The 22749-nt window shown below is 36.2% G+C and overlaps 1 protein-coding gene across 2 annotated transcripts; it reads right to left on the bottom strand.

The window, feature by feature from the left end:
• Window positions 1-508: 508 nt before the first annotated feature.
• LOC139844264 (nuclear transcription factor Y subunit B-8-like) lies at window positions 509-3937 on the bottom strand. Of its 2 annotated transcripts, XM_071834482.1 has the most exons (7): window positions 3614-3676; window positions 3271-3512; window positions 2545-2674; window positions 2385-2390; window positions 1849-1926; window positions 1286-1336; window positions 509-984 (listed from the first exon to the last, which is right to left on the bottom strand). In XM_071834482.1, exons 2-7 carry the CDS (start codon window positions 3489-3491, stop codon window positions 946-948), a joined length of 525 nt encoding a protein of 174 aa, XP_071690583.1. In that variant the 5' UTR covers window positions 3492-3512; window positions 3614-3676; the 3' UTR covers window positions 509-945. The 2 variants fall into 2 exon arrangements, with proteins under 2 accessions (XP_071690583.1, XP_071690582.1); XM_071834481.1 differs by lacking the exons at window positions 509-984; window positions 1286-1336; window positions 1849-1926; window positions 3614-3676 and adding an exon at window positions 3851-3937 and having other exon boundaries at window positions 1958-2674.
• Between the last annotated feature and the right edge of the window lie 18812 nt (window positions 3938-22749).

Genomic DNA, 22749 nt, shown 5'->3' with positions numbered 1-22749 from the left:
TAAATGATGGGCAGAATAGTAATATTAAATATGATTATAAGGGGATAAAAATTACCTAATAATAGATATGAAACGAGTGGAGCTCGAGCTTAAGATATTAGGCTCGAACCGAGTCGAGTCCGAGCTCTTTGAAATTTAAACGAAATCAAGCCTAGCCGAGTTCAAGCTCGGCTTGTTTACACTCCTAGTTACACATAGCATGGATTAACAGGGAGTCTCACTTTTCAATGAAAAGACACTAAAAAGTTGGTACCGAGTCGAGTCCGAGGTCTTTGAAATTTAAACGAAGTCGAGCCTAGCCGAGTTCAAGCTCGGCTTGTTTACACTCCTAGTTACTCATAGCATGGATTAACAGGGAGTCTCACTTTTCAATGAAAAGACACTGAAAAGTTGGTAACCCCCCTCCCTCCCCCCCAACAAAAAAAACCCCAAAAAGAATAATGAATACTGTAAAACAAAGACTGAAAAAGCCGAACAAGATTTCAACAATACGACGGATAGGCTCGAAATTAGAAAACATAAACTTAACCGCTATCTACCTACAAGCCGAACTGGGATCAATGATCAAAAACCAAGACCAATATTACAACCGAATCATAAGAGCAACACCTCCAAAAGCCTACCAAATCAAAACCCTAAAACAGAAAAATATAACATCCTAGATGCACATTGAAGTGGCCATATATTACTCGGTAGCCATAAATATAACATCATACTGAAAAGCACTCCAGAATCGGATTTTAATAACTTCTATCACATAATCTGCTACTCAGGTAAACATATATTCTTTAAAACGACCCTACGATTTAAATTCCAGAATAATAATACATTGTCCAAGGAATCAAGAGCACGCTTGGTAGATGCCCGGTTAAGAAACGGCACCTGCTTACGTGCTGAAAGGGGTTTTAACTTCTTTCTATTCAATAGATATTGAACCACACAATGCTAATCTCTACCTTGCATTGGAACCATCATATGTCGAGCCTGTAGATGTCAAGTTTCAAATAATCCGTGAACTCAAAGCATTTGGTTATGTGGAATACGCACATATTTATGTGAATATGGTCATATGCATCAATATATGTACCATATATAAGCTACTGAAAGTTTAATGTTGTACATGTTATGTGTAAAATCGTCATCATAATTCATACAAAAAAAATGGGGTAAATTTTAAAAAACATAAAATAAGAATATCAATGTTCCAAATTAAAACACAGACCAGTGAGATACCAAAACTATAACTAGCATATATGAGTACGTAATGCACACAAATAAAGATTACCTGTGAGTTCCCATAATCCAGACCCTGTAAATACGAACCTTGATGAGCAAACTGCAAAAGAGCTCAAAGATGGTCAGCGGATATTAGTGCATTAAAATTTACACATAAATATGCATAGTCTACCGAGTAAAGGTGCAATTTCAAATCAATTATGTGGAACATTGATCCCTAGGCGTTAGAACTTACTAATGATCAGTCAAATAGATGGAACAAAAAACGTACCTCAAAAATGAAGAGGTCAGATAGTTTAGATGTTACAAGGTATTAGTTTAAGTGTTCGCAGCAACTTATTATTTTTAATATCATTGGTGTATTCGTCAATTTAGGTATGAATTAATCCGTACTCGTAATAATAATAACAATGAGATTCAAAACAAAAGGACAAACGTAACTGTTGGATGGCTCCATTTTGACCCATCCTAAAGCTTAACTGTTTTTTTTTTTTTTTTTTTGGTATATATTACCCAACACACATATTTTGTATCCAACTGATTTAAATTTCATAATGAAACCATAAATTCCATACATCTTTTTGAATTAGTAAAGCAATTTAAAACACTCACATGTGCATTATGGTCAGGTTGCACCCCATCTTTCCTGGCTGATCCTTCCTGCCCTTTAGCAGATCCCTTGGTGTCACCCTTAAAAATCATAGTAGAAAATTAAGCACACATAAATTCATATAAAAATAATAGATATGGCTAATTCAACCCAATTACTAGTCAATTTAGGTCATATCACATCTCCAACGGGTCAAATGAGTAAAATAGTTAAACTTAGCAGAAACGGTTCAATTGAACTGAAAAGTTACCCAAAGAGCATTTAAATGCCTAGACCTAGTATTATCTTTTTTATACATATGTATATATATAAAAAGTAAACAATTTTAACATTACCAATTTATAATCTTGTGTTACATTACAATTTATTAGAGTTAAAAGAAACACACAACTGATACAAACTGGATCGACCCAAAGTCCCAAACACATTTGAGCCTGGATAATATCAACTAATTCGACCTATTACCCAGCGGCTTGCACCCGCCCATGTCACCACCTCTAAACACTACAATAGGTAAAGAAAAATAAATTTCTCTAACCTCTATCTGCACCATCGATCCCATCAGAAGCATAAAGAAACACAATCATCAATGCATCAGTAAATCAGTAATAGCTTGTACAAAGAACGAACATCCACAAACTAAGAAAATCTTAAATAAATAAAAATGGCAAAAATAAACTTGGTATAGAAAAGAGTACCTCTCTGTATCTACTCAAGTATAATTTGAGTGGTTCAATATAATCTTCAAACCCTAGAGTAGCCATTGCCCATAAGAGATCATCACCGTTGATTGTTTTTCTCTTTTCCCTTTGACACTTATCACTGGCCCTGTACATATAACAAAAAGGAACCAATTAACACTACTTCAATCCCAGGTAAGCAAGAAAACGATTAAGTTTCACCACTATCCAAGAAAATGCAATACTCCTAACCATTGGTACGAATTACCTACTAGCAATACATTTGAGTTCAGTAACACACAAGTAACGTTTTTCGTGTCCTAATTACATGGCACTTTAGACTAGTGATTAACGACAAATTGATAATATCGAACTATCTTTGCATCATATGAATCTTTAGAGTTTCACTCTTATCACAAACATCAAAACTTATAACATCTACATAACTTATACATAAGTTCATCAGTAATCACATAACATTCCTTTATCAAATAACCAATTAAACATCTTTGAAAGTTTGCTTTTTCAATCTCAAAAAGCTGCAAACTAGTTGAGCTAACAAGCTATAATCAAACCCGAGCATTAAAGAGTAAAATCAATAACGAAGAGAGCTAAAAGCATAACACTTCATCAACTAATAGAAACAGCTCGGCTACAAGTGTAAAACCATAAACATAGGGCAACTAATTAAATTACAACCATAAACTAAAACAAATGATCAATCAATATTAAATATATACATACTCGCTAGTAACAAAGCTGATAAACTCAGAAACGCATTCCTGAACAGTTTCTTTAGCGTCTTTCGCCATTTTAGCATTAGCAGGTAAAGCTTTCTTCATAATCCTACTAATATTCGCAATCGGTAAAAACCGATCCTGTTCTCGAACATTCGATGACCTAGGACTCAAATCCCCACCACTTTCAAGACTCCCACCGCCTGGACTCGCCGGACCTTCCGCCATTCAAATTCCAAAACCCTAACCCTAGAAGTCATAACCATAGAATGTACTTATATATAAACTGATGATTAAGATAACAAATTAGCAATAATAGAAGCAGTATGACAGTGATTAAGAGGTTTTACATGAGATTAATTTGGATAGTAGGTAAAAATGTGTAACTGATTTATGTGATTAGGTTACAGAAGATACAGATGTATATATATATATATATATATATATATATATATATATATATATATATATATATATATATATATATATATATATATATATATATATATAGAGACATAGAGATATAGATAGAAGGTTGTATGTATAAAATAGAATAATAGTGGTAGTAGGTAGTTGTTGTTACTTACAGGTGAAAATTTGTAAAAAGAAATAAGGGGGAAGTGATCTGGCGTGAGGATGGGAGATCCAACGCTTGAAAACGAGGGAAGGAGGATGGGGAGAGACCCTTTTATTAAGATGAAAATGTTTTTGTTTTATCAGCAATTCAGCACCGTTTGTAGCTTTTTTACTAATCCAATTATTAATTATTATTTATTTATTTATTTATTATACGTATTATAAATTATATAATTATAAATTATAAATATAAATCGCTCCTTAAAATTTCTTTACATATCACAATTTGTATCTAAAGCTACTTAATTCAATCTAACGATTATAATTTTGCGTGTATTAAATGAAAATTCTTATAATAAACTTGAATTTCCCTTAAGTATCATAATTTTCATTTAAATATCATTAATTTAATTAACAATAAATTATAATTATAATTATAATTATAAATTATAAACTATAAATTAGAAACTTACAATTAGAACTATTATAATTATAAATACTAATGATTAATGATAATGATATAATAACTACTCCATATTACATTACATTGAATTAGATCACATATTATATTATATTACGAATATATATTATATTATATTATATTATATTGTGCTATATTATACTGTAGTGTATTGTATTGTGTTATACAATACTGTAAATGTAAGACTCAAATATTTATTGTACATAATGTATTTATGGTGTACGATGCGTGTATGAAGTGTACGCAGCATGTACGTGTTGCTTGCTCGAACGTCGAAGGAAACTGGACGTTGTCTGAAGTGACAAGGTGTGTACGTATCTTTTCAACCCCAAATAAAGTTTGAGTTGATGTTTCAAAGCCTTACCATTGGAAAGAAAATCTTATTACGTTTCCAACGATATTTGATTCATCGAAAACGGAGCTACGGTCAAAAAGTTATGGCCAAAACAAGAAACTGAAAACTGACCTGAAGGTTGGAGCGGCCCTCCACCTTATGGCGCGGCGCTCCGATCGCGTCAGAAGCAATTTTCAGCTTTTTTTAAAGGTTTAAATGAGGGGTACTTTAGTCTTTTCAATTGGGGTCGGTTTAGGGTCACCAAAACTGATCTAGAACTCCATTGGAGCTCATTTCTCACCCACACAAACACTCTCATCCATATTTAGAGAGAGATGAAGAGTTCTAGAGTGAGAGAGCTTGATTTGGAGAAGAAGGAGTCGAATTCTAGCCAAAGCTCGGGTTTTAAAGTTGTTCATCTCACTCCTAGCTATGTTTTGGTAGTATTGGTAAGTTCTAACTCCGAATTTCATTTGTTAGATTTGATATTCAAGTTAGGGTTTGAGATTGTTAGTTGTAAAACTCATTTGGTTGATGAAGAGGGTTTATGAAAACTTGCTATTTTGATATTTGGCGGGTTTTGGGTTGGTTAATGATTTAACCATGTTTAAGACTTGTAAATGATGTATAATCACTAGTGTTAGTGATTATTGGTGTTTTGGAAACCATTAGGGTTCTTATGGTTGACTAATTTTGACTAGAGTCAAAATTAGGGTTTGTTGATGATTATGACTCAATTGCCGATTTAATAAGGTTTATAAACTTAAAATGGATTAAGTTGAAGCATAGAACCGAGTTAAATATGTTTTGGTGTCAAAACTTGCTAATGGCGTGATATTGACTTCTTATGGGTCAAATTAGGGTTTAAGTGTCATTTTGGGCAAGATAGGTGTTTAACACCTATGATTGGGTTTGATTGGCATATTAGGACCATTTTCACTTGTGTTAGTGATTATTGGTTAGTTTGGGCGCGGTTTGTGCTCGGAAGTGCAGTTGGGTCGAAATTGCACTAGTAGTCAATTTGGGTTGATTTGTATATCCACCCTAATTGTGTTACTTGTTATGTGATAAATGGAATAGGTACATTCCATCGGCAATTGCGGATTATTCGGTGGCATTCTTCAAGACGACAAGGTGAGTGTTAAACCCTATATGCATATGTATGTGTAGGATGGGTGCGGGTCGGGAGAAGGGGTTCTCGCTTATAGAGCTCGCTTCTCGTATAGGTGGAATTGTTGGACTTGTGTATAGGTCCAATTGGCACGGTTGTGCGTTTTGGTTGACCACTTTGGCGAGGTGCACACATTGTGTGTACGTTATCACATGGGCTTGTGATGTGGACTTATATAACCCCAATGTCGAAGGGTTAATATAGTGAGTGGAATAATTATATGTGTAGGTATATAATGTATCTATTTGTTGTGGCGTGAAATGTGTAGTGTCGAGGTGCTAAGACACCACGTTTCACGTGATGAGTGAAGAATTGAGGTGTTAAGATGCTACTCGGGGTGAAGCATCGAGGTGTTAAGATGCCACCTAGGGGTATAGTGTCAAGGTGTTAAGACACCACTCCGTAAAATAATGAGTGAAGCATCGAGGTGTTAAGATGCCACTCGGGGTGAAGTGCCGAGGTGTTAAGGTGCCACCCTAGGGGTTAGTGATACGAGGTGTTAAGTACCCTAACGGATTTTATGAACACCGATGGCGTTTTCGCGAGCGCCATTCCCTTGTGCGATTGGTTAACCATGGTTATTGTGTTGTAAGCGTAAGCAAATTATGTTATTCGATATATATATATATATATATATATATATATATATATATATATATATATATATATATATATATATATATATATATATATATATATATATATATATTGTATACATATAATGTTGTATTGTCGTGATGTAGCTAACCCTCCGAGTGTAGCTTATTGGCATTGTTCACATCGTTGTTGGTGAACTTATATTTTGTTGATGTATCTTTAGCTCGTTGCTTAGTGATCTTACGGTATGCTTAGACTAGCTTGCCTTTATGCTTGGATGCTCCGGTATGCGGTATTTGGTTTTGTGTGGCGTGTCCATTTTATGCATATATATGTATGTAGTATATTCTCACTCACTAAGCGTTAGCTTACCCTCTCGTTGTTTACCTTTTTATAGATTTGCATGGATGCGGTGGCTCGGGTAAGCGTGGGACTAGTGGCCTCGCGTAGTTGCTTTAGAAGGCTTGCTTTTGGATTGATTAGGATTGGGTAGCGTATCCCCAATCGCCATGATCGGCTTTATTTTGTGTTAAAAGTCGTGTGGTCGAAAACTTGAAATTGGTACTTAAATGGTAATTTGGGCATATGTGGGCCCGGTGTCGTAAAACCCTTTTTATTGATGGAACGTGTTAGTCTTAACTATTATAATATGTTGTGAAAACCGTTTAGTCTAAATGTGTCGGGAAGTGGTCAAACATTTTCGCATTTGAGACTTTTTGGGACAGCAGCCTGTCCGGGCCCTTTTGCGCGCCGCGCGGGGTCATGGCGCGCCGCGCCATTTGCTGCACAAAGAATTTTTTTTTTATTCCACGTTATTGGTTGGTTAACGGGTTGGGTTGTTACAAGTGGTATCAGAGCATGGTCTAAGGGATTTAGGTGACTTGAGATAGGTGCCTAGACTTAGACTTTTGTGTGTGCTTAATTGTTGCGGGACTTGTAGGATTACGGGTCGGAATGGGTTTAGTTAGTGCCTTGTTTATAGGTTGACTAACGTTTATATTAGTAATGCGGATATTGTTAATATGCTATTGTGCTGTGATAATGATTCTCGTGTTATGTTTGGTTTGTGTTTGCGGTTGCATATATCATCAAGCGAGGCGGTCGTTGTACTAACGAGTCGATACAGCGTGTATGCGTAATAAGGACTTGCAAACCTTATTACGTGTGCAAATCGTGTCTAACAAGTGATGTACGACGAATGTTTAGCAAGATGGGGCGGTGTTGTGCGTGTGATTTTATACGTTCGTGGTCTAATCGCTTTGCATTCCTTAGAATGGCGACGGGAAATGGGATCGAGACGAACGACGCTGAGTTTAACGCTAGAGTTGCGGCCTCCGTTGCGGAGCAAATGAGTGCGTTTCGAGAAGAAATGGATAGGAAGTATTCCGAACTTCAAAGTAGTGGTGAAATGGAGCGTTGTCTTAAGAGCTTCATGAGGACTAAACCCCCGATGTATGACGGGAAACCGGATCCTTTGATAAGCACAACTTGGATCTCGGATGTCGAAGGGTGTTTTCGTACTATTGATTGCCCTCCTGAGAAGAGGATAAGACTCGCTACTAGTTTGTTGCGGGGTAGGGCGAGGGATTGGTTGGATGGTAAGATTGATCTTGTCGGCGGTGAAACGTTTATAGCTTTATCGTGGGACGAGTTTAAGAAGGAATTCTTCGAGGAGTTCCGAACTTCAGCCGATTTGTCGGAAATGCGTAATGAGTTGCGAAATTTGCAACAAGGTTCTATGGATTTAAATACTCTCAAGACGACCTTTATGGCGAAGGCTCGTTTTTGCCCGGAGTATTTGGGGAATGATCATTTGTTGATGCAGGATTTCTATCGAACCTTGAATGATGACTTGAAGAGTAAGATTAGCAGAGTTCAGGCGAAATCGTTTGCGGAGTTATTCGCCGCGGCTAGAGGTTTCGAGTCGTATTCGCGATCGAAGGTTGGTGAACCTTCAAGTGAGAGGAGGGTTGTTTCTTATGGTGCTCCAAGTAAGAGGACTAAGGGTCCGAGCGTGAGCACGGGTGGTACACGGACGGGTATATCGGATTCTAGTGCGTCTAAGTGTCACAAGTCTTGGGAATGTTCGGTACCAAAGGGTGATGTCATGGTGTGCTTCATTTGCCAAAAAGAAGGACATCGTAAGTCGGAATGTCCCAAGTTAGCGGGGACGGGTGCGACAAGGAGACGTTAAGGTACGTTTCGTTTTAATAAATATGTCCTTTGATTATTTATTAAGTGTCGTTTGAGTTTGGTTGTTAAATGCATTGTGTTGTGCATGTTAGTGTTAAGGGTGACGTTCCTAATGGAAGTACCCTATGGTGGCGTTTGATTGTTGAGCGAAGGGCGTAAGACTTGGTGCAACCAAGCATTCCTTAGTATTTGGGAAATGTTTCTACCAAGCCATGGGAATGGGTTTTGGTGTTCAGTTGTTAAGCGCGTGTTCGCTTTTGTGTTGAAGTTGATGAACCATGAGGTTCGACGGGTGGGATGAAACCCGAGAAATTGAGTGTTGATCTCGATGTATGTTGGTAAAGGAGTCTACGTGACGCGACATTAGGTGCCTATGTTATACCTACTAGCGTGGTGTTCGACTCCGATTGTGTTGCGGTTACATTGTACTTAGGGTACCGAAGCGAAACCCTTAGGTACATGAGTGACTAGGTGAAATTTGACAAACTAAAGCAATTGGATGATTGCGAGAGTATATTTTGTGTAAATTGTGGTACACTTTTCGTTCGAAGTGTTTAAGGATTGATTGAAATCCTTCGGGTTCTCAAGATTAGAGCAAGATATGGTGATGGGTCGTGTGAACCCAATTGTTGGTAAAGTCTACTTTTGGTAGCATTGTACGAGTTGTGGATATGGAACGTAGTTCCAAGTGGGGGAGTTATACTCCCGCACGAGGGGACCTTAGGGTGAGAATTCGGATAATGCTTATGGTAGATCCGAAACTTGTGTTGGGACCTAGTTTGGTCGATTTGTGGTAGAGTACAATTTCGGTTAAATTGTACTTATGATTTTGGATTTGAATTATCACCGGGGTGGTAATGTGGTAAATCTCGTTGAGAGATAAAGGACGTGTTTGGCGAGCAAGGTGAAATCCCTCGGTTAAGGGATGTGTGTGTGGCGGATTCTCTTTTAGAGAATTTTTGTTTTGTGCCTATGTTCGATATAGGTGGTTCTTGCTCGATTGTGTGAAGGGTTAGTGGTATCCGTTAGGATTCACTATGGCATAGCAGAGCGCGATGTTACGCTACTCGTTGTTCGAGGCCAAAAGGGCGTTGATTGGTGAAGCATGACCTTCGGGGTCCGCTGACTTCATCATGGTATTGTTGATTGGTGAAGCATGACCTTCGGGGTCCGCTGACTTCATCATGGTATTGTTGATTGGTGAAGCATGACCTATGGGTTCCGCTGACTTCACATTGGTGTAGTGTTATATCGGTGAAGCATGACCGTTGACGGGGTCCGCTGACTTCATCCGGTGTTGAGTGATCTATCGGTTGTTTTATACACCGATGGTAGGATCGTGAGGACCATGTTGTGTGATTAGTGATTGCGATAGCCGTGTTTTGCTCACATGTTGTTACGGGTGTGACAATAGTCGATTTTGTATACCTTAGGATTAGCGTTGCCATAGTCGTTTTGGGGGCTTTTGGTTTTAGCCGTTGCTTATGATGTTAGGATAGTGGCGTATTGGCTGTATTACGCACTACAAAGGATGTTTAGTGGTAAGTGTAATCCGTAAGGATTCATGTGGTTCGATCTTAAACGTTCGGATTGTTGACTTTAGGTTGAGACTTGGTCGCTTTTAGCGTGGTCCTTGGTAAGGGTGCGCTAAGGAATTGATATCTCGGTTCGAGATTGGTCGAGTTTTTCCCGATGTGAGGGATTGAGCAAGGTTTTAGTACTCGGTTGGTGGATTTGATAAATCGCGGGTGACGATTTATGAAATGTCCCGTTCTTATTGATTAAAAACGTTTCATATTAATTGATTTCGTTGCGAGGTTTTGACCTCTATATGAGACGTTTTTCAAAGACTGCATTCATTTTAAAACAAACCATAACCTTTATTTCATCAATAAAGGTTTAAAAAGCTTTACATAGATTATCAAATAATGATAATCTAAAATATCCTGTTTACACACGACCATTACATAATGGTTTACAATACAAATATGTTACAACAAAATAAGTTTCTTGAATGCAGTTTTTACACAATATCATACAAGCATGGACTCCAAATCTCGTCCTTATTTAAGTATGCGACAGCGGAAGCTCTTAATAATCACCTGAGAATAAACATGCTTAAAACGTCAACAAAAATGTTGGTGAGTTATAGGTTTAACCTATATATATCAAATCATAATAATAGACCACAAGATTTCATATTTCAATACACATCCCATACATAGAGATAAAAATCATTCATATGGTGAACACCTGGTAACCGACATTAACAAGATGCATATATATAAGAATATCCCCATCATTCCGGGATACCCTTCGGATATGATATAAATTTCGAAGTACTAAAGCATCCGGTACTTTGGATGGGGTTTGTTAGGCCCAATAGATCTATCTTTAGGATTCGCGTCAATTAGGGTGTCTGTTCCCTAATTCTTAGATTACTAGACTTAATAAAAAGGGGCATATTCGATTTCGATAATTCAACCATAGAATGTAGTTTCACGTACTTGTGTCTATTTTGTAAATCATTTATAAAACCTGCATGTATTCTCATCCCAAAAAATATTAGATTTTAAAAGTGGGACTATAACTCACTTTCACAGATTTTTACTTCGTCGAGAAGTAAGACTTGGCCACTGGTTGATTCACGAACCTATAACAATATATACATATATATCAAAGTATGTTCAAAATATATTTACAACACTTTTAATATATTTTGATGTTTTAAGTTTATTAAGTCAGCTGTCCTCGTTAGTAACCTACAACTAGTTATCCACAGTTAGATGTACAGAAATAAATCGAAAAATATTATCTTGAATCAATCCACGACCCAGTGTATACGTATCTCAGTATTGATCACAACTCAAACTATATATATTTTGGAATCAACCTCAACCCTGTATAGCTAACTCCAACATTCACATATAGAGTGTCTATGGTTGTTCCGAAATATATATAGATGTGTCGACATGATAGGTCGAAACATTGTATACGTGTCTATGGTATCTCAAGATTACATAATATACAATACAAGTTGATTAAGTTATGGTTGGAATAGATTTGTTACCAATTTTCACGTAGCTAAAATGAGAAAAATTATCCAATCTTATTTTACCCATAACTTCTTCATTTTAAATCTGTTTTGAGTGAATCAAATTGCTATGGTTTCATATTGAACTCTATTTTATGAATCTAAACAGAAAAAGTATAGGTTTATAGTCGGAAAAATAAGTTACAAGTCGTTTTTGTAAAGGTAGTCATTTCAGTCGAAAGAACGACGTCTAGATGACCATTTTAGAAAACATACTTCCACTTTGAGTTTAACCATAATTTTGGGATATAGTTTCATGTTCATAATAAAAATCATTTTCTCAGAATAACAACTTTTAAATCAAAGTTTATCATAGTTTTTAATTAACTAACCCAAAACAGCCCGCGGTGTTACTACGACGGCGTAAATCCGGTTTTACGGTGTTTTTCGTGTTTCCAGGTTTTAAATCATTAAGTTAGCATATCATATAGATATAGAACATGTGTTTAGTTGATTTTAAAAGTCAAGTTAGAAGGATTAACTTTTGTTTGCAAACAAGTTTAGAATTAACTAAACTATGTTCTAGTGATTACAAGTTTAAACCTTCGAATAAGATAGCTTTATATGTATGAATTGAATGATGTTATGAACATCATTACTACCTTAAGTTCCTTGGATAAACCTACTGGAAAAGAGAAAAATGGATCTAGCTTCAACGGATCCTTAGATGGCTCGAAGTTCTTGAAGCAGAATCATGACACGAAAACAAGTTCAAGTAAGATCATCACTTGAAATAAGATTGTTATAGTTATAGAAATTGAACCAAAGTTTGAATATGATTATTACCTTGTATTAGAATGATAACCTACTGTAAGAAACAAAGATTTCTTGAGGTTGGATGATCACCTTACAAGATTGGAAGTGAGCTAGCAAACTTGAAAGTATTCTTGATTTTATGTAACTAGAACTTGTAGAATATATGAAGAACACTTAGAACTTGAAGATAGAACTTGAGAGAGATCAATTAGATGAAGAAAATTGAAGAATGAAAGTGTTTGTAGGTGTTTTTGGTCGTTGGTGTATGGATTAGATATAAAGGATATGTAATTTTGTTTTCATGTAAATAAGTCATGAATGATTACTCATATTTTTGTAATTTTATGAGATATTTCGTGCTAGTTGCCAAATGATGGTTCCCACATGTGTTAGGTGACTCACATGGGCTGCTAAGAGCTGATCATTGGAGTGTATATACCAATAGTACATACATCTAAAAGCTGTGTATTGTACGAGTACGAATACGGGTGCATACGAGTAGAATTTTTGATGAAACTGAACGAGGATGTAATTGTAAGCATTTTTGTTAAGTAGAAGTATTTTGATAAGTGTATTGAAGTCTTTAAAAAGTGTATAAATACATATTAAAACACTACATGTATATACATTTTAACTGAGTCGTTAAGTCATCGATAGTCGTTACATGTAAGTGTTGTTTTGAAACCTTTAGGTTAACGATCTTGTTAAATGTTGTTAACCCAATGTTTATAATATCAAATGAGATTTTAAATTATTATATTATCATGATATTATCATGTATGAATATCTCTTAATATGATATATATACATTAAATGTCTTTACAACGATAATCGTTACATATATGTCTCGTTTAAAAATCATTAAGTTAGTAGTCTTATTTTTACATATGTAGTTCATTGTTAATATACTTAATGATATGTTTACTTATCATAGTATCATGTTAACTATATATATATATCCATATATATGTCATCATATAGTTTTTACAAGTTTTAACGTTCGTGAATCACCGGTCAACTTGGGTGGTCAATTGTCTATATGAAACATATTTCAATTAATCAAGTCTTAACAAGTTTGATTTCTTAACATTTTGGAAAAATTTAATCATGTAAATATCAATCTCAATTAATATATATAAACATGGAAAAGTTCGGGTCACTACAGTACCTACCCGTTAAATAAATTTCGTCCCGAAATTTTAAGCTGTTGAAGGTGTTGAAGAATCTTCTGGAAATAGATGCGGGTATTTCTTCTTCATCTGATCTTCACGCTCCCAGGTGAACTCGGGTCCTCTATGAGCATTCCATCGAACCTTAACAATTGGTATCTTGTTTTGCTTAAGTCTTTTAACCTCACGATCCATTATTTCGACGGGTTCTTCGATAAATTGAAGTTTTTCGTTGATTTGGATTTCATCTAACGGAATAGTGAGATCTTCTTTAGCAAAATATTTCTTCAAATTCGAGACGTGGAAAGTGTTATGTACAGCCGCGAGTTGTTGAGGTAACTCAAGTCGGTAAGCTACTGGTCCGACACGATCAATAATCTTGAATGGTCCAATATACCTTGGATTTAATTTCCCTCGTTTACCAAATCGAACAACGCCTTTCCAAGGTGCAACTTTAAGCATGACTATCTCTCCAATTTCAAATTCTATATCTTTTCTTTTAATGTCAGCGTAGCTCTTTTGTCGACTTTGGGCGGTTTTCAAACGTTGTTGAATTTGGATGATCTTCTCGGTAGTTTCTTGTATAATCTCTGGACCCGTAATCTGTCTATCCCCCACTTCACTCCAACAAATCAGAGACCTGCACTTTCTACCATAAAGTGCTTCAAACGGCGTCATCTCAATGCTTGAATGGTAGCTGTTGTTGTAGGAAAATTCTGCTAACGGTAGATGTCGATCCCAACTGTTTCCGAAATCAATAACACATGCTCGTAGCATGTCTTCAAGCATTTGTATCATCCTTTCGCTCTGCCCATCAGTTTGTGGATGATAGGCAGTACTCATGTCTAGACGAGTTCCTAATGCTTGCTGTAATGTCTGTCAGAATCTTGAAATAAATCTGCCATCCCTATCAGAGATAATAGAGATTGGTATTCCATGTCTGGAGACGACTTCCTTCAAATGCAGTCGTGCTAACTTCTTCATCTTGTCATCTTCTCTTATTGGCAGGAAATGTGCTGATTTGGTGAGACGATCAACTATTACCCAAATAGTATCAAAACTACTTGCAGTCCTTGGCAATTTAGTGATAAAATCCATGGTAATATTTTCCCATTTCCATTCCGGGATTTCGGGTTGTTGAAGTAGACCTGATGGTTTCTGATGCTCAGCATTGACCTTAGAACACGTCAAACATTCTCCTACGTATTTAGCAACATCGGCTTTCATACCCGGCCACCAAAAATGTTTCTTGAGATCCTTGTACATCTTCCCCGTTCCAGGATGTATTGAGTATCTGGTTTTATGAGCTTCTCTAAGTACCATTTCTCTCATATCTCCAAATTTTGGTACCCAAATCCTTTCAGCCCTATACCGGGTTCCGTCTTCTCGAATATTAAGATGCTTCTCCGATCCTTTGGGTATTTCATCGTTTAAATTTCCCTCTTTTATAACTCCTTGTTGCGCCTCCTTTATTTGAGTAGTAAGGTTATTATGAATCATTATATTCATAGATTTTACTCGAATGGGTTCTCTGTCCTTCCTGCTCAAGGCATCGGCTGCCACATTTGCTTTCCCCGGGTGGTAACGAATCTCAAAGTCGTAATCATTCAATAATTCAATCCACCTACGCTGCCTCATATTCAGTTGTTTCTGATTAAATATGTGTTGAAGACTTTTGTGGTCGGTATATATAATACTTTTGACCCCATATAAGTAGTGCCTCCAAGTCTTTAATGCAAAAACAACCGCATCTAATTCCAAATCATGCGTCGTATAATTTTGTTCGTGAATCTTCAATTGTCTAGACGCATAAGCAATCACCTTCGTTCGTTGCATTAATACACAACTGATACCTTACTTTGATGCGTCACCATAAATCACAAAGTTATCATTCCCTCCAGGCAATGACAATATAGGTGCCGTAGTTAGCTTTTTCTTCAATAACTGAAACGCTTTCTCTTGTTCATCATTCCATTCAAATTTCTTCCCTTTATGCGTTAATGCAGTCAAGGGTTTTGCTATTCTGGAAAAGTCTTGGATGAACCTTCTGTAGTAACCAGCTAGTCCTAAAAACTGGCGTATGTGTTTCGGAGTTTTCGGGGTTTCCCACTTTTCAACAGTTTCTATCTTTGCCGGATCCACCTTAATACCTTCTTTGTTCACTATGTGACCGAGGAATTGAACTTCTTCCAACCAAAATGCACACTTTGAAAACTTAGCGTACAATTCTTCCTTCCTCAATACTTCTAACACCTTTCTCAAATGTTCACCGTGTTCTTGGTCATTCTTTGAGTAAATAAGTATGTCATCAATGAAAACAATGACAAACTTGTCAAGGTATGGTCCACACACTCGGTTCATAAGGTCTATGAACACAGCTGGTGCATTAGTTAAACCAAACGGCATGACCATAAACTCGTAATGACCGTAACGTGTTCTGAAAGCAGTCTTTGGAATATCATCTTCTTTCACCCGCATTTGATGATACCCTGAACGTAAGTCAATCTTTGAATAAACAGACGAGCCTTGTAGTTGATCAAATAAGTCATCGATTCTCGGTAGTGGGTAGCGGTTCTTGATGGTAAGTTTGTTCAACTCTCGGTAGTCGATACACAACCTGAATGTACCATCTTTCTTCTTGACAAACAAAACAGGAGCTCCCCACGGTAATGTGCTTGGTCGAATGAAACCACGCTCTAAAAGTTCTTGTAATTGGCTTTGCAGTTCTTTCATCTCGTTGGGTGCGAGTCTGTAAGGAGCACGAGCTATTGGTGCAGCTCCTGGTACAAGATCTATTTGAAATTCAACGGATCGATGTGGGGGTAATCCCGGTAATTCTTTCGGAAATACATCGGGAAATTCTTTTGCAATGGGAACATCATTGATGCTCTTTTCTTCAGTTTGTACTTTCTCGACGTGTGCTAGAACAGCATAGCAACCTTTTTTTATTAGTTTTTGTGCCTTCATATTACTAATAAGATGTAGCTTCGTGTTGCCCTTTTCTCCGTACACCATTAAGGGTTTTCCTTTTTCTCGTATAATGCGAATTGCATTTTTGTAACAAACGATCTCTGCTTTCACTTCTTTCAACCAGTCCATACCGATTATCACATCAAAACTCCCTAACTCTACTGGTATCAAATCAATCTTAAATGTTTCGCTAACCAGTTTAATTTCTCGATTCCGACAAATATTATCTGCTGAAATTAATTAACCATTTGCTAATTCGAGTAAAAATTTACTATCCAAAGGCGTCAATGGACAACTTAATTTAGCACAAAAATATCTACTCATATAGCTTCTATCCGCACCCGAATCAAATAAAACGAAAGCAGATTTATTGTCCATAAGAAACGTACCCGTAACAAGCTCCGGGTCTTCCTGTGCCTCTGCCGCATTAATATTGAAAACTCTTCCGCGGCCTTGTCCATTCGTGTTCTCCTGGTTCGGGCAATTTCTAATAATGTGGCCCGGTTTTCCACATTTATAACAAACTACATTGGCATAACTTGCTCCGACACTACTTGCTCCGCCATTACTCGTTTCGACACCATTTGTTCCTTTCGTTCTATTAACCCCTGGTCCGTAGACCTCACACTTCACCGCGCTATGACCATTTCTTTTACACTTGTTGCAAAATTTGGTGCAGAACCCCGAGTGATACTTTTCACACCTTTGGCATAGCTGCTTCTGATTGTTGTTGTTGTTGCGGTTATTATTATTGTTGGGATGATTGTTGTAGTAGTTGTTGTTGTTGTTGTTGTTGTTGTTGTTGTTGGGCCGTTTGTTGTAGTTGCGATTGATGTTGCGATTGTTGGGATAATTGTTGCGATTATTGTTGTAATTGCTGTTGTTGTTGTATTGGTGATTCTTATCACCGTTTTCCTCCCACTTTCTTTTGACTTGCTTCACATTGGCCTCTTCAGCAGTCTGTTCTTTAATTCTTTCTTCAATCTGGTTCACTAGTTTGTGAGCCATTCTACATGCCTGTAGTATGGAGGCGGGCTCGTGTGAACTTATATCTTCTTGGATTCTTTCCGGTAATCCTTTCACAAACGCGTCGATCTTCTCTTCCTCATCTTCGAATGCTCCCGGACACAATAGGCACAATTCTGTGAATCATCTTTCGTACGTGGTAATATCAAATCCTTGGGTTCATAACCCTCTAAGTTCTGTCTTGAGCTTATTGACCTCGGTTCTGGGACGGTACTTCTCGTTCATCAAGTGCTTGAATGCTGACCACGGTAGTGCGTACGCATCGTCTTATCCCACTTGCTCTAGATAGGTATTCCATCATGTTAACGCAGAACCTGTGAAGGTATGCGTAGCGTACTTCACTTTGTCCTCTTCAGTACACTTACTTATGGCAAACACCAATTCGACCTTCTCGGTCCACCGTTTCAATCCGATCGGTCCTTCGGTTCCATCAAATTCCAAAGGTTTGCAGGCAGTGAATTCTTTGTAGGTGCATCCTACACGATTTCCTGTACTGCTAGATCCAAGGTTATTGTTAGTATGTAGCGCAGCCTGTACTGCGGCTATGTTTGAAGCTAGAAAAGTACGGAATTCCTCTTCATTCATATTCAAGGTGTGTTGAGTAGTCGGTGCCATTTCCTTCAAAATAGTCAAATGGAACAAGTTAATCATACATAATATTAAGAGTAGTTAATAGTATTTTGTAGCATAATATGAACTCATTTATAAAAGCTTTTTCTTCATATTAGCATTTTATAAGTTTAAATTCGGGTAGTACCTACCCGTTAAGTTCATACTTAGTAGCTAATATACAATTCAACTACTACAATTCTATATGAAAAACTGATTATAATAATATTTCGCGTTCAAACTTTTACACAATATTTTACAAACTTACAATACCGCTTATTTTACATATAGCATGAAATATAGCACACAATAAATTTGATACAAGATGGCTGTGAAGATAATTCTAGCTAGTACACAAGTCGTTCAGCAAAGGCAATAAAGACACGTAATTCATACGTCCAGAAACAAGTCATGCATTCTGGTTTTACTAGGATTACTTCCCATCCTTGGTCTTGTGGAACATAACCGTTATGGCCGTTGATAAGACAGCGTGTTGTAACGTCGTCAAAGGGACGAGGGTTACGTAATGTCCAACAGTCCCGTAACAATCTAAAAACCTCATTTCTTACCCCAATTACCGACTCTGTCACTTGTGGGAACGTTTTGTTTAATAGTTGTAGCCCGTTGTTCTTGTTCTCACTTTGGTGAGAAGCGAACATTACTAATCCGTAAGCATAACATGCTTCTTTAAGTTGCATGTTAGCCGCTTTTTCTAAATCACGAAGTCCAATATTCGGATATATTGAGTCAAAATAATTTCTTAACCCATTGCGTAAAATAGCATTTGGGTTCCCCGCAATATATGCGTCAAAGTAAACACATCGTAACTTATGGATTTCCCAATGTGATATCCCCCATCTTTCGAACGAGAGCCTTTTATAAACCAAGGCATTCTTGGAACGTTCTTCGAATGTCTTACAAATTGATCTCGCCTTAAATAGTTGTGCCGAAGAATTCTGACCGACTCTAGACAAGATTTCATCAATCATGTCTCCGGGTAGGTCTCTTAAAATATTGGGTTGTCTATCCATTTTGTGTTTTTATACTGTAAAATAGACAAGAGTTAGATTCATAAAAAAAAAATACTTATTAATACAAGCAATTTTTACATATATCATAAAGCATAAGCACACTATATTACATATATTACACCACACGAATACAACTATCTTATTCCGACTCGCTTGTTTCTTCTTCTTCGGTTTTGGTTCGTTTTGCCAAGTTTCTAGGGATATATGATGTTCCCCTAATACGAGCCGTCGTTTTCCACATTGGTTTAGAAAAACCTGGTGGTTTAGAGGTTCCCAGGTCATTGTTACAACTTAAGGACTTCGGGGGTTGACGATACATATAAAGTTCATCGGGGTTGGAATTAGATTTCTCTATTTTTATGCCCTTTCCCTTATTATTTTCTTTTGCCTTTTTAAATTCAGTTGGGGTAATTTCTATAACATCATCGGAATTCTCGTCGGAATCCGATTCATCGGAGAATTGGTAATCCTCCCAATATTTTGCTTCCTTGGCGGAAACACCATTGACCATAATTAACCTTGGTCGGTTGGTTGAGGATTTTCTTTTACTTAACCGTTTTATTATTTCCCCCACCGGTTCTATTTCTTCATCCGGTTCTGATTCTTCTTCCGGTTCCGATTCTTCTTCCGGTTCCGACTCTTCTTCCGGTTCCTCTTCGGGAACTTGTGAATCAGTCCACGAATCATTCCAATTTACATTTGACTCTTCATTATTATTAGGTGAGTCAATGGGACTTGTTCTAGAGGTAGACATCTATCACATAATATCAAACGCGTTAAGAGATTAATATATCACATAATATTCACATGTTAAAAATATATAGTTTCCAACAAAATTTGTTAAGCAATCATTTTTCAAGTAAACACGGTCGAAGTCCAGACTCACTAATGCATCCTAATAAACTCGATAAGACACACTAATGCAAAATTCTGGTTCTCTAAGACCAACGCTCGGATACCAACTGAAATGTCCCGTTCTTATTGATTAAAAACGTTCCATATTAATTGATTTCGTTGCGAGGTTTTGACCTCTATATGAGACGTTTTTCAAAGACTGCATTCATTTTAAAACAAACCATAACCTTTATTTCATCAATAAAGGTTTAAAAAGCTTTACATAGATTATCAAATAATGATAATCTAAAATATCCTGTTTACACACGACCATTACATAATGGTTTACAATACAAATATGTTACAACAAAATAAGTTTCTTGAATGCAGTTTTTACACAATATCATACAAGCATGGACTCCAAATCTCGTCCTTATTTAAGTATGCGACAGCAGAAGCTCTTAATAATCACCTGAGAATAAACATGCTTAAAACGTCAACAAAAATGTTGGTGAGTTATAGGTTTAACCTATATATATCAAATCATAATAATAGACCACAAGATTTCATATTTCAATACACATCCCATACATAGAGATAAAAATCATTCATATGGTGAACACCTGGTAACCGACATTAACAAGATGCATATATATAAGAATATCCCCATCATTCCGGGACACCCTTCGGATATGATATAAATTTCGAAGTACTAAAGCATCCGGTACTTTGGATGGGGTTTGTTAGGCCCAATAGATCTATCTTTAGGATTCGTGTCAATTAGGGTGTCTGTTCCCTAATTCTTAGATTACCAGACTTAATAAAAAGGGGCATATTCGATTTCGATAATTCAACCATAGAATGTAGTTTCACGTACTTGTGTCTATTTTGTAAATCATTTATAAAACCTGCATGTATTCTCATCCCAAAAATATTAGATTTTAAAAGTGGGACTATAACTCACTTTCACAGATTTTTACTTCGTCGAGAAGTAAGACTTGGCCACTGGTTGATTCACGAACCTATAACAATATATACATATATATCAAAGTATGTTCAAAATATATTTACAACACTTTTAATATATTTTAATGTTTTAAGTTTATTAAGTAAGCTGTCCTCGTTAGTAACCTACAACTAGTTGTCCACAGTTAGATGTACAGAAATAAATCGAAAAATATTATCTTGAATCAATCCACGACCCAGTGTATACGTATCTCAGTATTGATCACAACTCAAACTATATATATTTTGGAATCAACCTCAACCCTGTATAGCTAACTCCAACATTCACATATAGAGTGTCTATGGTTGTTCCGAAATATATATAGATGTGTCGACATGATAGGTCAAAACATTATATACGTGTCTATGGTATCTCAAGATTACATAATATACAATACAAGTTGATTAAGTTATGGTTGGAATAGATTTGTTACCAATTTTCACGTAGCTAAAATGAGAAAAATTATCCAATCTTATTTTACCCATAACTTCTTCATTTTAAATCCGTTTTGAGTGAATCAAATTGCTATGGTTTCATATTGAACTCTATTTTATGAATCTAAATAGAAAAAGTATAGGTTTATAGTCGGAAAAATAAGTTACAAGTCGTTTTTGTAAAGGTAGTCATTTCAGTCGAAAGAACGACGTCTAGATGACCATTTTAGAAAACATACTTCCACTTTGAGTTTAACCATAATTTTTGGATATAGTTTCATGTTCATAATAAAAATAATTTTCTCAGAATAACAACTTTTAAATCAAAGTTTATCATAGTTTTTAATTAACTAACCCAAAACAGCCCGCGGTGTTACTACGACGGCGTAAATCCGGTTTTACGGTGTTTTTCGTGTTTCTAGGTTTTAAATCATTAAGTTAGCATATCATATAGATATAGAACATGTGTTTAGTTGATTTTAAAAGTCAAGTTAGAAGGATTAACTTTTGTTTGCGAACAAGTTTAGAATTAACTAAACTATGTTCTAGTGATTACAAGTTTAAACCTTCGAATAAGATAGCTTTATATGTATGAATCGAATGATGTTATGAACATCATTACTACCTTAAGTTCCTTGGATAAACCTACTGGAAAAGAGAAAAATGGATCTAGCTTCAACGGATCCTTGGATGGCTCGAAGTTCTTGAAGCAAAATCATGACACGAAAACAAGTTCAAGTAAGATCATCACTTGAAATAAGATTGTTATAGTTATAGAAATTGAACCAAAGTTTGAATATGATTATTAAATTGTATTAGAATGATAACCTACTGTAAGAAACAAAGATTTCTTGAGGTTGGATGATCACCTTACAAGATTGGAAGTGAGCTAGCGAACTTGAAAGTATTCTTGATTTTATGTAACTAGAACTTGTAGAATATATGAAGAACACTTAGAACTTGAAGATAGAACTTGAGAGAGATCAATTAGATGAAGAAAATTGAAGAATGAAAGTGTTTGTAGGTGTTTTTGGTCGTTGGTGTATGGATTAGATATAAAGGATATGTAATTTTGTTTTCATGTAAATAAGTCATGAATGATTACTCATATTTTTGTAATTTTATGAGATATTTTAATGCTAGTTGCCAAATGATGGTTCCCACATGTGTTAGGTGACTCACATGGGCTGCTAAGAGCTGATCAT

Source organism: Rutidosis leptorrhynchoides, chromosome 4 (assembly GCF_046630445.1).
Source record: "Rutidosis leptorrhynchoides isolate AG116_Rl617_1_P2 chromosome 4, CSIRO_AGI_Rlap_v1, whole genome shotgun sequence".
In the NCBI taxonomy this organism is placed as follows: domain Eukaryota; kingdom Viridiplantae; phylum Streptophyta; class Magnoliopsida; order Asterales; family Asteraceae; genus Rutidosis; species Rutidosis leptorrhynchoides.
This window is presented reverse-complemented; position numbering and strand designations above follow the sequence as displayed.

Coding starts and splice junctions, on each gene's coding strand:
- LOC139844264 (XM_071834482.1), bottom strand. CDS start 3,491: ATGGCGGAAGGTCCGGCGAGTCCAGGCGGTGGGAGTCTTGAAAGTGGT. Junction 1,337..1,848: donor AACCTGACCATAATGCACAT/GTGAGTGTTTTA, acceptor GCTCTTTTGCAG/TTTGCTCATCAAGGTTCGTA. Junction 985..1,285: donor TGGATTATGGGAACTCACAG/GTAATCTTTATT, acceptor TGACATCTACAG/GCTCGACATATGATGGTTCC.